The 16,440-nt window shown below is 35.5% G+C and overlaps 1 protein-coding gene across 2 annotated transcripts in view; it reads right to left on the reverse strand.

Moving 5' to 3' along the window:
- Positions 1-13,038: 13,038 nt before the first annotated feature.
- The window catches only part of GABRB2 (gamma-aminobutyric acid type A receptor subunit beta2), a 541,152-nt gene continuing 537,750 nt past the window's right edge, over positions 13,039-16,440 (reverse strand). The window contains exons 9-10 of one of the 2 annotated variants that reach the window (XM_040441999.1): positions 16,290-16,295; positions 13,039-13,439 (exon numbers count right to left, since the gene is read on the reverse strand). In XM_040441999.1, the coding sequence (XP_040297933.1) occupies positions 13,095-13,439; positions 16,290-16,295 (351 nt within the window). In that variant the 3' untranslated portion in view covers positions 13,039-13,094. The remainder of the gene's footprint in view (positions 13,440-16,289; positions 16,296-16,440) is intronic. The other variant, XM_040441998.1, reaches the window with a different exon arrangement.

Consider the following 16,440-nt stretch of genomic DNA (forward strand, 5'->3'; position numbering starts at 1 on the left):
GTTATAGAAATCAGTCTGGCCTTGGAAACAAGGAAGGAAGGTTGTCTGTTCCAGCTCAGAAAAGATAAGTGTGGTTTCAGTTTTTGTTGATTGCTGTCTAGGTTGTGTTTGTGTCATCTTTCCCATCCAGGTTCTGTGCGAGCAGGCTGCTCCTTTTCCCCTTTTCACCATCTCAGGGAATCTAGGGTGTTTTAGCCCAGGCATGAGGACACTTCATTCCTACCTTCAAGGTCTGAATGTGGGCTGAGCAGTGCAGGGAGAGAGGTCAGGGTTTAGCTAGGAGGTGACCCTCCCACTGCTTCACGCCTAGAGCCTGGTTGTTGGTTTATCTGTGTGTCTGAGTTCCCCATCCGCCGTGACACAACCGTTCCCATTTTATTAAGGTGTATCCATATAAATGGCCCACCCTGTATAATGGGTGCACATGTAGGGTCATCATGATAATAGTATGATTGCTGTGGACCCCACTACTAGGACCCCCCCTGATCACTAGAAGAAAACTCCAGAGCACATCTCTATTCAATGTCTTTGGTAAGATTACTGAGCGCTACATTCAGTCCTATAGACTTTCAAATGAGCGGCAGTGTGCATGAGTGACCAGTGTTCCATGAAACCTCCCCTTCAATTTTGGCTATGGACCCCTGTTCTAATTACCCCAGTGGTGGGATCCCCCAGTAACATACACTTAAGACCAATCCTTTGGTGGGATGACCACTTTAAAATTTCTTGACTGTATTTAAACAGCTAAAGCAGTGGTTGTCAGCCTTTCTAAAGCCGTGACCCCTTAATACAGTTCCTCATGTTGTGGTGACCCCCAACCATTAGATTTTTTTTCTTGCTACGTCATAACTAAATTTGCTACTGTTATGATGACCCACCAAAAACACGCACAGACACCAATGCAACAAATGTTAATTCAAATGCACAAGTATTCATTCATAACCACAGAACTTTAGCATAAATACAAAATATTTGTAAACCAAATAAATAACTTTAAAATAAATATTAAACAACAAATACCCCCTAAAAAATAAATCAGTGGTGTGCACAGTACCCCTCAAATAAATAACTCAGTGGTGCTCACAGTGCCCCCCCAAAAAATAAAATAAATCATTGGTGATCAGGGTACCCCTCAAATAAATAAATCAGTGGTGCTTCAAGTCCCCCCCAAATAAATAAATCAGAAGTGCTCAGGGTCCCCCAAATAAATAAATCAGCGGGGCTTCAGGTCTCCCCCAAATAAATAAATCAGCGGTGCTCAGGGTACCCCCAAATAAATAAATCAGTGGTGCATCAGGTTTCCCCCAAATAAATAAATCAATGGTGCTCAGGGTCCCCCAAATAAATAAATCAGAAGTGCTCAGGGTCCCCCAAATAAATAAATCAGCGGTGCTTCAGGTCCCCCCCCCCAAATAAATAAATCAATGGTGCTCAGGGTCCCCCAAATAAATAAATCAGAAGTGCTCAGGGTCCCCCAAATAAATAAATCAGCGGTGCTTCAGGTCCCCCCCCAAATAAATAAATCAATGGTGCTCAGGGTCCCCCAAATAAATAAATCAGAAGTGCTCAGGGTCCCCCAAATAAATAAATCAGCGGTGCTTCATGTCCCCCCAAATAAATTAAGCCTTGCTCAGCCAAATAATTAAAATAAAATTAGCCAGGCTCAGCCAGGCTCAATTAAATCATTGGTGGCAGTGGTGCTCAGCGGCGGTGTCATTAACGAAAAAAACTCGGACCTCAGCAGACAGGCGGCCCGACTTACCCGTCCAGACGTCAGGCTCCTTCAAGCACAGGCAGTGATAGGACATCACTTCCTGTGCGCGAGGATAAGGGGCCGCTGCCGTTGTGCGGGCGACCCACAATAGGAAGCCTCAGGCGACCCCCCGGAAAGGGCCAATCGACCCTCAGGTTGAGAACCGCTGAGCTAAAGGAATGGGTGTGGGAAGGAGAATAGATGTTGTGGCTTTTTGCTGTCCTGAAATTCCTGATTGCACCTATAATAATAATAATAATAATAATAATTCCACAATTCATTTAACCCATAGATATCATGCTACCCTTTCGCTAACCAAAGACGAGGGATCATCTATGTGTGTGTGAGAGTCACATGACTAGCAACATGTTTAACCCTATTGAGTGAGCCCATGGAAATATTAAGCAGGATTGATACATGAGCTATAACATTTTACTATGCAGATCATCTACTACACTAGTATAAGAACTTTATATGAACAGGATTTTAATAGTTCAACCTTCTTGACTCCAGAATAGTAATGTTTCCCTCCCAAAGCCAAGATAGCGGAGATGCTGCTTGCTCAACATACATGTGCAAAACAGGGCTGAGGGAATGAGGTTGGTAATATACAGTAGCACAGAGGAAATGAAAGAAGGGTGAAATCTAAAAATGAAGATGGCACCTGGTCTGAACTACATAAGATAAACTACAGCTTACTACATTAGAATGTAGATCTAAACTATAATATAAGCTAAAATGTAACAAAAAATAGTATTTTAAAAAGTGGTCCTACTAGAATGTAAGGGAGCTGAAATGAATTGACAACCAATTTACCCTAGATCAGAATGGTCTTCTCAAAAGAATGTGTGAAAATTTGGAGATGTTTTACTCTGTATAAGAAGTCCAGACAATATTATAATGTGTCTACTCTAGAGGTCATCTTTAAGCAATCCAAGGCTTACAGGGTATATTCAATAAAAGACATCACAATGTTTCTTTTAATTTAATTCTTTATTTATATCTTTGAATTCAAGAATTACACACTAGCCAACATTGTTATATATTTACATGCTGCAATTGTCTGCAATAAATTCAAGAAAATATCTTTTATGCACTACTAATTTACAATCATATGTTTGTTCCCCCATTGTTTATGAGGCTAGCAGTCTCTTTTATGAAGACTTATTTTGAATCTAGTTTCTATTAGCTTTGCCTAAACAAACCATTGAAAAAAAACAGCATTATAAGTACATATAAGAAAAATAATGTCGTAACCTATAAGGCAATGAATGATGCTGTAAATAAAAGCTTTGTGGATGTAAACTATTTCCGAATTTTCATAAATAAGATTTCAAATGTTTTATGATATTGACAAAAATATAATCTTTTCTTTCCATGACTAAAAATAACTTGTGCGTGTTTTTACTCATTGCATAAATGGATAATTTACAAGAAGGGGATACTTGTATGGAATTCTTCCAGACAAATTTAAAGTAATAGAAAATTTATAAATTGCAGTCATAAAATAATATTATAATGGTTAGTTAAGCAATGCATGGTATCCTCTATCATATGAAAATACACAACAGTGAATAATTTGTATTTTAGACACAAAATAAAATTGCTTAGATACTTATCTGGAAAGAAATTAGATTAATTTTCATTTTGCAAGATCTCATTATTTCCAAATAAGAGTGAGAATGCATATATGGAAGCCCTCATCATTAACACATTTTAAATGCACTATTGCTTTTCATTATATAAGATTCAATAAATTACTAGATTTTCTCAAAAATCTATGAAATCTATGCAATAAAGTAGAATATAGAATATTGGGGAACATTAGGGAATGTTTCAAGTGTATTGGTCAATTTTTACAACATTTACAAAATGTTACAGGTTTTGTTATACAGCACAAGCAAATCGAATACTATAGTATGTGCCTCACCAGACCTTGGCCCAAAGTCCATAGATGGCAAAAAATTAAAAACTGTAGCTAATAGAAGGCACTTATTAATATATTGTGGTTGTCCATATTGCCTCATTTGCTTGCTTGATTAATTCTTCCATTGCATTATACATAGCTCCTTTCCAGATGTTACCACCCCTGTTGCAATGCAGATATGAGGTGGTCGGGATGGGACCTACTGTGCATGTTGTGAGTATGTGCGCTCCCGTGGTTCAGCCCACCAGAGAGGCTGGAGGTTTTTCCTATAGTGTGCAAGCACAGCTATCACTGCTGGATTGCAGGGTGGTAATAACCCCTGTATAATGTAATTGAAAAATGAATTAAGCCAGCAAAAGGGGAAATATGGCAAATCACAATACATGAGTAAGTGCCTTGTATTAACTTTCTCTACATGATAAACGCCATTTGCTGAAGTAAAACACCTTTAATGGTCTGTCTGAAAAATAATAGGATATTAATAGGATATAATAGGATATTAAACTAAATTAATAAACATTACTTTATGGTAACATAAAAGTTAAATTTGGAAATATTTTGCTTCCACAAAACAGCTTAATTACATGGATATTTTGAGATAGAAAAGTGTATATATGTTAATAAAAAGATTCATGCAAATACAACATAAAAAGTCAGTAGGTAAAATAAAAGTTTCCATCTTGTTATATCCTAGACTTACAGAACAAATAAAATTGCTGCTAACTGTCCATGATGTTCATAAATTATTTGAAACTAGCTGAAAAATATGGAAGTAAATAAAGATATTAAAAACATTAATTTTGACCCTTAGTTTTAATATTATTTTATTTAATGTTTTATCATGTTACCTCCAGATGTTAGCTATAAATTAAGAAAATTATGATTTGTTTTTTTGTTTTAGTTGTGTCATTTTGGTGAATAGTGTTTTGTTTTTTTCAATTGCAGCATGCTGTGGCTATGGAATTCTTTTTCCCCTACACTCTACTTTGTAAGAAATAAAAAGCTTTAAAAAGACATGCAAAGGTGTGGACAAAAAAAACAAGATTAAAATGCATGAATTTTACAGATATTTTTAACTAACAAAAAAGCCAAATCAAATTTGGTAGGTGAAGAAAGCCTGTAAAAATGGCATAAATAGATTATTTTGCATATTTCAATGGGAATCTTTTAGGCTCACAGTTTGGTCAGCTAATAACCACTGACATACATTAGGTATGAATGACAGAACTTTTATTTTATAGACTAGTTAACATTGCCAGCATCAGAGTGGGTTTAACTTGAAGTAAAAAATAATGTGTGCCTTTATAATAACATTTCAGTTATAATAAAAAGAACAAATAAAAAAAAAATAAGCAAAGTACTAATCCAAAGCATTTTAGGCAAACCAATGGTGAAAACACAAAACCATTACCCAATAAATGAAAGCGCTTTTCATTATTTACAATTAAGCTAGAACACTCTAACTGTACTACAGTAGATTTTGCCTTGCCAGTAGGTACAAATAAGAATTTAAAAATGTCTTTAGAAATCTCTGATAATATTTACAAATGGTCAGCATAAATGGATGCCCACATCGTATGACCTATATACATATAGCAAAATGTAATGCATCACTACATTTACAGTGTATCATCATATATATATGTACTATAGAATACTTTTACCTAGTTTCTAAAAATCTTCATAGTTTTGCTTCTGGTAGTTCAAGAAGTCTAATGTATTGTTTATTTCACTGCTTATCAGCATTGTTATAAAAATAGGAAATAAACAAGCAATGAATAAACTATTCTAACGAATGATGGAATTAAATTCCTATAATCCTACAAGGTTTCTTGTTTTTGCATTTTTAATTAACTCTATGTAGAATGCCCAATTTGCAAGACATGATTAACAGATTTATTTTTTACCCTTATATCACAACCCAAAATGTTCCTGTATATTTTAGTTATATAAAACTATTGTTTATTAGCTTATTCCTGTGATTAGCCTTTATTTTAATACATATACAGTATACACACTTAAATTTGTATATTATTTACCTAGCTACATTTCAAGTACTAGAGTAGTAATTGAGATGTGACATTGAATTTCATGCCCTTTTGGAACTGTATACAAATTAATCATGATTGTTCTATGGGGTCAGAGTAATATGCAATGATCTCTTTGCTGCTATGTAGTTTGTGCTTTTATTTATTTATTTATAAATTAAAAAAAATTAAAAATTATATATATATATATATATATATATATAAAATGTAAAACATGTTTTATCATTTTATAGTCTCTTTTAGACATTGTAAAATAATTTAACCAGTAATACCCTGCTTTTTTATTAAATATAAACATTTTTCATGAAAACACAGACACATGATGATTGGATTTAAAAATCAGGAAACGTGTACTATCATACTTGCTAGAAGTTATTTACAATAAGTATTTACAGACACATCTCAAAGATTTATTTAAAGCTTTACCATAAAATAAGTTAATAGTGAAACTCTACTTTTGGAAAGGTCATCAGCACATTGCTCTGCAACATGTTGCAAACCTGCTAAAAACACCAAAGGATATTTTAATCTCAGCCTCTGACCTTGCAACAAAAACACCTTATTTTCTGGATTGTCTGACTAAACAACATTTGTGTTAACATTGTATTGGCAATGTATTTTTTTCAGTATGTGTTGTTTTGCCTGAATGGTTTGTGAAACAGTACGTGACAGTACATGTCTCCTCTATAATATGGCTGTATCTGTTTGTCTAGATTTCCATAGATCCAGCTTGTAGGGCAAAACACATATTGCCACCAAACAAAACTATTTCAATTTTCAATGGAAATCCTAGTCCTTGATCTTTAAATGGACACTACCGTTTAATTTAAAGACTGACACATACCAAAGTATTTTAAGACCTGCTATAGTTCTATCCATTGATAAATTGGATTTACTTTTGATAACCTCAGATCACCCATATGAGTGCATTTTAGTTCCATACAGAGGTTTTTCATGGAAAAAGGAAGCATTACTCACCCCCACTAATTTCCTATTGTTGCAATTTCAACTTTTCTCCAGTCTCTGCTGCTCTCCACTTTCCAATATTGGATAGACACTGTAAATGCAAGGAAATACCAGCAAGCCTTTCCTGGCATTGCCTGTGTCAAGCTGAGATCAGGTAATGACCAGAGCAACAGAAAAGCAGCAGCACAAATCGTGGAGGTGAGTAATGCTTCTTTTTAATTTTTTAGCATTGTCTGGCTCATTTTTAAAATATATCCAAAGAAAAACAAAACAAAAAACAAAACATTAAGTTGTATGTTTAAAGTGCAAAAAAAATTAAACTTGAGGAATGCTTAATTTGGCACCGTAGGGTATAGGGTATTTCTGTGATCTGAGTATGCATGGAGCACCAGACAGTGACACACAAAGTGACACAAGGACTAATTATGTGGCACATAAAACCTCTATTTGTAGCCCTAGAGCCTTTATCCTATTGGGATGATGATTTAATGTTTTCAGCCCCTAATAATATGTTTATGGAAGCCATCAATTTGTGACTGAGATACTATATATTACAACTGATCACAAAAAAATAATAATATATATATATAAATCAAAATATGCAAAAATGTTATTGGATCATTGCAAATTCATGAGCTGACTGAATGACTATTATTTAAATGACTGACCAAAATAGATTGTTAGGTATGTGTAGACGAAAGGATATCTTTAATTTTATTTAATGACATTCAATTAAGCATCCATAAATAGTATATGCATGATATGTTGTTTGTTTGTTATAAAGTTACCATAATATTAGGTTAAAAAAAAAAAAATTATATATATATATATATATATATATATATATATATATAAAATTAATAATAATAATTATTATTACTAATATTATAATAACAGAATTAGGTATCATACATTATATTGCAAAGATGCCTATTAAATAATTATTTTTATTAAATTATTCTAATTAAATTCTAAAATGGGAGATTGGATGCAGAACATCATAGAAGTTATTTTTATCAAATTAAAACATAAAATAATAAATATATAAATCACCTAACAATAGATTTTATTTAATAAAATATACAAATATGGTTTATGTAGAAGAAAAATATAGCCTGATAAAGTGTTTCTTTTGATTCTATTTCCTTTAATGGAAGAAGCTGAAATGAAGCTAATGCATGTTTAAAGGTGATTCTGAATCTTGAAGCTCTTGAATAATAAATTTGTTACAAAATGTACTCTATGCACAGAGCCCTGCTATAATTCTAGCATGCAAAATATAAGGAGCTGATACAGTCCCTTATCTTAATAAAGCAGGCAAAGCTGATAAATGTGGCACTTGGTTAAGGAAATAAATTAGCTACAACATGTACATTCTATGCATGAGTTTACATTCTGCCTTTTTACTTATGGTAATTCTAAGTTCACATTCTAGTGTACAGTGAATACATGCAGTTCATGAACAGTATGATTCTCAAGCATTTTACAATACAAGTCAATATTTCATGTTTAATAAAGAAGTCGGCAATAAGCTGTTTAACTTTGAAATCATCTTTAGAATACCATGACCAAAAGCTACAATTAAATTTGTAGAACATGAGCTACATAATTTGACTAGTAGTAAATCTTTTTGATATGGTCATAGTCATATACTACTTAAATGTATTGCAACTGTTTATAATCTTATTTGTACTTCCATTTGCTTTTTCATTCAGAAGAAACCATGATATAATCTGACATTTCTGCTTGCCATAGTATAAAAGACTGTAACTAAAATGGTTTAGCTTCTGACACTGGTTTTAATGCCATAGCTAACATATTTAAATGGTGAATTTTAGGTATTTTTATATCTTGTTTGTATACATTTGGCACATATGCTGTGAGAAAATATTTGCACCAAACTCATTTGTACTGAAAAATATAATTGTGTAGTTGGGCACAGTACACCCTATGTCTTATATATTCAGAATATATGTCACTTGCCCCACAAATTTGCTTTTAATGATTCTCTAATTGATCACATTATTCTTCATTAACAATATTCTTCATTAACAACCAGTGCTGGTTCTTTTTTTTTCTTGATTCTTTAGTGTTCAGCACCTAAAGTCTTCTAATCTCTTAGGATCCCAACAGGAAGATCCACCCTTTATTTATACAAAACATATGTGTGATCAGTCTTATATATTTAGCATATATATATACAGTTGCAATAAATAGTATGTGAACACTTTGAAATGATATGGATTTCCGCACAAATTGGTCATAAAATGTGATCTGATCTTCATCTAAGCCACAACAATAGACAATCACAATCTGCTTAAACTAATAACACACAACAAATTAAATGTTACCATGTTTTTATTGAACACACCATGTAAACATTCACAGTGCAGGTGGAATAAGTATGTGAACCACTAGACTAATGACATCTCCAAGAGCTAATTGGAGTGAGGTGTCAGCCAACTGGTGTCCAATCAATGAGATGAGATTGGAGGTGTTTGTTACAGCTGCCCTGCCCTATAAAAACACACACCAGTTCTGGGTTTGATTTTCACAAGAAGCATTGCCTGATGTGAATGATGCATTGCACAAAAGAGCTCTCAGAAGACCTACGATTAAGAATTGCTGACTTGCATAAAACTGGAAAGGGTTATAAAAGTATCTCCAAAAGCATTGCTGTTCATCAGGCCACAGTGAGACAAATTGTCTATAAATGTCGAAAGTTCAGCACTGCTGATACTCTCCCTAGGAGTGTCCGTCCTGTAAATATGACTGCAAGAGCACAGCGCAGACTACTCAATGAAGTGAAGAAGAATCATAGAGTGTCAGCTAAAACTTACAAATGTCTCTGGCATATGCTAACATCCCTGTTAGCGAATCTACGATACGTAAAACACTAAACAAAAATGGATTTCATGGGAGGATACCACAGAGGAAGCCACTGCTGTCCAAAAAAAACGTTGCTGCACGTTTCAGTTTGCACAAGAGCACGTGGATGTTCCACAGCAGTACTGGCAAAATATTCTATGGACAGATGAATCCAAAGTTGAGTTGTTTGGAAGAAACACACAACACTATGTGTGAAGAAAAAGAGGCACAGCACACCAACATCAAAACTTCATCCCAACTGTGAAGTATGGTGGTGGGGGCATCATGGTTTTGGGCTGCTTTTCTGCGTCAGGGCTTGGACGGATTGCTATCATCGAAGGAAAAATGAATTCCCAAGTTTATCAAGACATTTTGCAGGAGAACTTAAGGCCATCTGTCCACCAGCTGAAGCTCAACAGAAGATGGGTGTTGCAACAGGACAACGACTCAAAGCATAAAGGTAAATCAACAACAGAATGACTTAAACAGAAGAAAATACGCCTTCTGGAGTGGCCCAGTCAGAGTCCTGACCTCAACCCGATGGAGATGCTGTGGCATGACCTCAAGAAAGCGATTCACACCAGACATCCCAAGAATATTGCTGAACTGAAACAGTTCTGTAAAAAGGAATGGTCAAGAATTACTCCTGACCATTGTGCACGTCTGATCTGCAGCTACAGGAAATGTTTGGTTGAAGTTATTGCTGCCAAAGGAGGTTCAACCAGTTATTAAATCCAAGGGTTCACATACTTTTTCCACCTGCACTGTGAATGTTTACATGGTGTGTTCAATAAAAACATGATAACATTTAATTCTTTATGTGTTATTAGTTTAAGCAGACTGTGATTGTCTATTGTTGTGACTTAGATGAAGATTAGATCACATTTTATGACCAATTTGTGCAGAAATCCATAAAATTCCAAAGGGTTCATGTACTTTTTCTTGCAACTGTATATACACATTTTCTATGACTGATTCTCTTAAATAATTCATTAACATTATTCTTCATTAACAACCAGTGCTATTTCTGTTTTTTCTTGATTCTTTACTGTTCAGCACCATATGGTCAACTTATTTCTTAAGCTCACCACAGGAGGATCCACCCTTCATTTATACAAAACATATGTGTGATCACTCTTAAATCTCCAAAAGGACTCTGTGAGTTTGTGTAGGCATCTCTGCTGTATGCATGAGCTTTTAATTAAATTGCATATTTTGGTGTTATCACTACATGCACACAACATTATCAGTGTGGTCAAATTGGTAATCTATGGTTCAATTCATTGCAAACAGACTAATAGTGGAAAATTCTTGGCTCATCATTTCCAAGTGGGGTTGTCTTCTGCTGTACCACTGGGTCTATTATTGTGTCAGAGTCTGGGCCCCACAGTAAGATACTCAGGTAATTACAAGTCTCCTATCATTTCTGATTGTCTTCAAGCAGAGAGCATCCTAACTTCAATTACTAAAAGCTAGGCTTGGCAGTTGGACAGCCAAACATAGTCCTTGAAGTCTTTTTAGTGGCCTACCATTTTGAACAAAATTTATGGATTGTTTATGATATTTGGCTTGTAGAACATTTACATCCATTTTCATATACATATAAATGAACTAAAAATAATGTACTAAAAATGTTCTCCCTCTGTGATAATACATTATATTCATCATAATTATAATGGGTATTTACAGCATACAGACTATATAGCTTCCCTAAATAAATTGCCATCAGGCAGTAATTTTTGGTATATATTTTTGATAAGGAATAATAATAAAGTGTATACATGGAAAACAATTAGCAGTGTGGTAGATTTTGGTCACTGGTATTGAAAAGAAAGTCAATAAGAGGCACAACATTTTTTTAAGTTTATGAATGAACAAAAGCAAAAAGAAATCAATACTGGAAGTTAAATATCTGCTATAACAAATGCATTTTGTAAGCGTAGATATGAAGTTTTTCTGGAGAAAAGATTCAACAATGAACCTAATAAAGGAAAAGTTAATGTTGAAAGTGCAATAATAAATGTGGATTCACCAGCAGTCGCAAGGGCCCTTCATCAATATAATAGTGCTAACCGGCATTTATATATGTTGTTATGGTGATGCTTCTGTCAGTGTTTTTGTACTCCACAACCTTTTTCTTTTTGTCAAACACATTTTATTAAAATTAATGCATTGTGGCCTTATGACTTGAAAAAGACCAGCCTTATGCCTCATTCATACGTCAGTGTTTCGGTCAGTGATTTCCATCAGTGATTGTGAGCCAAAACCAGGTGCAGCTCTAGACACAGAACAAAGGCAGATCTTACCCTTATAGTCTGTGGAGACTTCAATCCTGGTTTTGGCTCTCAATCACTTATGGAAATCACTGACCAAAACACTGACGTGTGAATGACGCTTTATTCTGCTAAACCCTGGTAAGAAACAGCAACATCAAACATATGTTGATCTGAAAACTTTATCTGAAGATGAATCATATTTCACATAAGTATATGTTGTTTTCCTTTTACCAATATGAATTAAAAAAAATGATTGGATGCTGCTTATTATTTGATAATATTGTTCTTTCAATGCAGGAAAACATTTATATAACTCCTTCTGTAGGATGTTTTTGCTGCATTAATACTGCATGGTTTTCTATCTGACTGTACTACTATGATTGTAAATGTACATTTCATATCTTCTTACAGTATGTATCATTATTCATTAAGGGCCTATGCACAATTTATTAGACAAATGGAATCTCCACTTTATTCCTATTGAGTCATAGAATACCTGTGCATATGGGTAACAATGAATGCAGATCTCATTGAAAGAGTATCTTCTGCATCTTCATGTAAGATTCACCATCATAACTGCATGTATTAACAAGAGCTGCTTTATCCAAAAAGATCAATTATCCATATGGGAGCAAGAGCTATATATAGGTGATTGAGAGGCACCAATCAAACCAGGACAGTGGTGCCTATAGGAGCCCAAAGACCCCTCAGTCATATAAGAAACATGAGTAATATACATTGTACTTGGTCCATTTTTGATTTTTTTCATTAGCCCATGAGTTTCAAGTTCCACCTACATATGTATCTTTCCTTGCCGGAAAATAAAAATAGCAAATGCTGACTTCATTTTGTCTGTATTAAAAATACCTTCAGTTGTTTCAAAGGTTTTTCCTTTCCTTCCACAGCTATTGCATTTTCAGTGGGAATGTCTTCAAAGGCATCATTCAGACCATGCAATGTGTGGGTGAGCCTGGATTTGACCAGTTGCTTTAACATGTCACTTCAATGCACTTGAGTGTACACCAGAAAAAGTGTTATTACATATATAAAGTAATGTTAACATACAAAAAGAAAATGGAAGGTTGTACTTGTAATGAGTCTAGAATGGATCTTAAACAGCATACAGTAGGATGGTAAGTGCCAGCAACTAAGGTGTTTTAAAATAGCTTTGTCCTGAATGTTATTTTCTAAGTTCCACTTCCGGTTTCACACATAATCTGAACAGACATCCAGTTTTTGTCTATGGCTTTTTAGTCTTAGTTCACATAATAAAGCCAGTAGACTACATTGAAGAATGCGAAAACCACTGGAAAAATCATGCGTGACCATCTGTCTATAGCGTTTACATCAGTCAAATCAGGAATGGTTATTTTCAACTGAGATGCACGTCTCCTTAATCTGCTTTTTTTTTGAACATGTCGTTCTAAGGCATTCCGTCCAAAGCTGTGTCGTGGTAATCCAGCTTTCCGATACTGGATACTGGAGGTATCATAGGCAAGCATAGTGCTTCTTGGATCACCAAGCCCCATTACAGCTTCTGATGCTGCCATCTCATTTTTAATTTCAAGTGTGCTTAGTAAAATATTTTCATGTGGATCCATCTGTAAGTAAGAAGAAAAGTAGATTATTTTCAAGACTGCTCCATATGGGTTATTTTATACAATCTTTATTTTTATTAATATGGTATTACATTTCTATTAATTTAGTATGACTTTGTGAATACATTTCAACTTTAAATAGGATATTTTGAGAGCTGGTAACTTTTGCTATTACTTGGTTGAGGATTTATTTATTTTTTTAATCAAAATCTTACCAGTGTAATAGATGTCTTTCCTTTAAGGGGATTTAACGGCGAACTGCCATATTCTATTTGAAATTTTTAAAAAGCTAATTTTTAATAAATACAAAAAAAAGAAAGAAAATGAATGCTGTTAATCAAACTGAGAAAATACATCAATGAAGGGATACTCTAAGAAATGTATGAAAGTTAAATATACATGATGCATGTACTTGATCTGTAATCTTTTTTTACTATAAGTCCTTATAACTAATATGTTAAATTTTTAATACAAAAACTTTAAATAATACAATATTTTTATAAACCCAGGAGTAAACTTGAGTCCTAGGTGCCTCTGCAACCCTATCGATACACCCCTTTGTCTCCCAAATTTAAAGTGGATTAAATAATTTCTATCATTCCAATTTGTCCATCCCCTTTAAAACTTAAAGGATATATAACTTTCCAACCATTGTATTTGAGTCATTATCTCTGTCTTATAACACACCATCAAGCTTTATATGTTGGCATTACTCAAAAGTGAACTTTTCCATTTATGTTGTAGTATTTAAAAAAAAGTAAAATATGGAAAGTAAAAAAATGTGTATTTGACTTTCAAAATCAATGGATACCACAAATCCCCTATGAAGTTTCAACAGATATGAACTGGTCATATCAAAGCATAACCATAAAAATTATCATCACAGTTGGGAGAAATGACATGGAGCATGAGAGTAAACATTGAGCTTTATCCATTCCTCCCATATAAATTACACATTTTTCGCTACAGTAGTAACTGGTGGCTAAACCAGCATTTGGATCCCAAACAATTCTTGGTATTAGTGTCGAACAAATGAAAGTGAAACCAATTGACTTTGATAAAACTTTCAGGAAAAATTAGATTTGCCCCAAAGCCGAATTTCCTGGCGTTTCCTGGTAACAAATCAATTTTTCAAATTTTTGTTTGAATGGCGGTAAATAGAGTTGAGCGAACACCTGGATGTTCGGGTTCCAGAAGTTCGGCCGAACTTCCCGGAAATGTTCGGGTTCGGGATCCGAACCCGACCCGAACTTCGTCCCGAACCCGAACCCCATTAAAGTCAATGGGGACCCAAACTTTTCGGCACTAAAAAGGCTGTAAAACAGCCCAGGAAAGAGCTAGAGGGCTGCAAAAGGCAGCAATATGTAGGTAAATCCCCTGCAAACAAATGTGGATAGGGAAATAAATTAAAATAAAAAAAAATAAAAAAATAATTAACCAATATCAATTGGACAGAGGTCCCATAGCAGAGAATCTGGCTTCACGTCAGCAGAGAATCAGTCTCTTCATGCCATAGCAGAGAATCTGGCTTCATGTCAGCAGAGAATCAGTCTTCATGTCATAGCAGAGAATCAGGCTTCACGTCACCCACCACTGGAACAGGCCACTGTCACATATTTAGGCCCAGGCACCCAGGCAGAGGAGAGAGGTCCCGTAACAGAGAATCTGGCTTCATGTCAGCACAGAATCAGTCTTCATGTCATAGCAGAGAATCAGGCTTCACGTCACCCACCACTGGAACAGGCCACTGTCACATATTTAGGCCCCGGCACCCAGGCAGAGGAGAGATGTCCCGTAACAGAGAATCTGGCTTCATGTCAGCACAGAATCAGTCTTCATGTCATAGCAAAGAATCAGGCTTCACGTCACCCACCACTGGAACAGGCCACTGTCACATATTTAGGCCCAGGCACCCAGGCAGAGGAGAGAGGTCCCGTAACAGAGAATCTGGCTTCATATCAGCACAGAATCAGTCTTCATGTCATAGCAGAGAATCAGGCTTCACGTCACCCACCACTGGAACAGGCCGCTGTCACATATTTAGGCCCAGGCACCCAGGCAGAGGAGAGAGGTCCCGTAACAGAGAATCTGGCTTCATGTCAGCACAGAATCAGTCTTCATGTTATAGCAGAGAATCAGGCTTCACGTCACCTACCACTGGAACAGGCCACTGTCACATATTTAGGCCCAGGCACCCAGACAGAGGAGAGAGGTCCCGTAACAGAGAATCTGGCTTCATGTCAGCAGAGAATCAGTCTTCATGTCATAGCAGAGAATCAGGCTTCACGTCACCCACCACTGGAACAGGCCACTGTCACATATTTAGGCCCAGGCACCCAGACAGAGGAGAGAGGTCCCGTAACAGAGAATCTGGCTTCATGTCAGCACAGAATCAGTCTTCATGTCATAGCAGAGAATCAGGCTTCACGTCACCCACCACTGGAACAGGCCACTGTCACATATTTAGGCCCAGGCACCCAGGCAGAGGAGAGAAGTCCCGAAACAGAGAATCTGGCTTCATGTCAGCACAGAATCAGTCTTCATGTTATAGCAGAGAATCAGGCTTCACGTCACCCACCACTGGAACAGGCCACTGTCACATATTTAGGCCCAGGCACCCAGGCATATACCCTTTTAGGGATAGATTTAAAGTAGGTCTGAAACAGCAGAAACCACTAATTTTGAGAATTGCAAATTTGGGAATTGTTTTTCAACCCAGAACAAAAACTGTGCTTTTACGGTCACTAAAAATAACTTGACCAGCTAAAACAGTACAGATTTGGAGGAATATAAATGTGAGGCCTATTTTTTAGGCGCTGTGTGACAGGTATACATTTAATCACAGAATTAGACTTGTATCTGCACTGTAGCGTGTGTGTTAAGTTTTTCAGAATGACCCTATCAGCACCTTGAATCTAATATACCCTTTTGGGGATAGATTTAAAGTAGGTCTGATACAGCAGAAACCACTAATTTTGAGAATTGCAAATTTGGGAATTGTTTT

Source organism: Bufo bufo, chromosome 1 (assembly GCF_905171765.1).
Source record: "Bufo bufo chromosome 1, aBufBuf1.1, whole genome shotgun sequence".
NCBI lineage: Eukaryota > Metazoa > Chordata > Amphibia > Anura > Bufonidae > Bufo > Bufo bufo.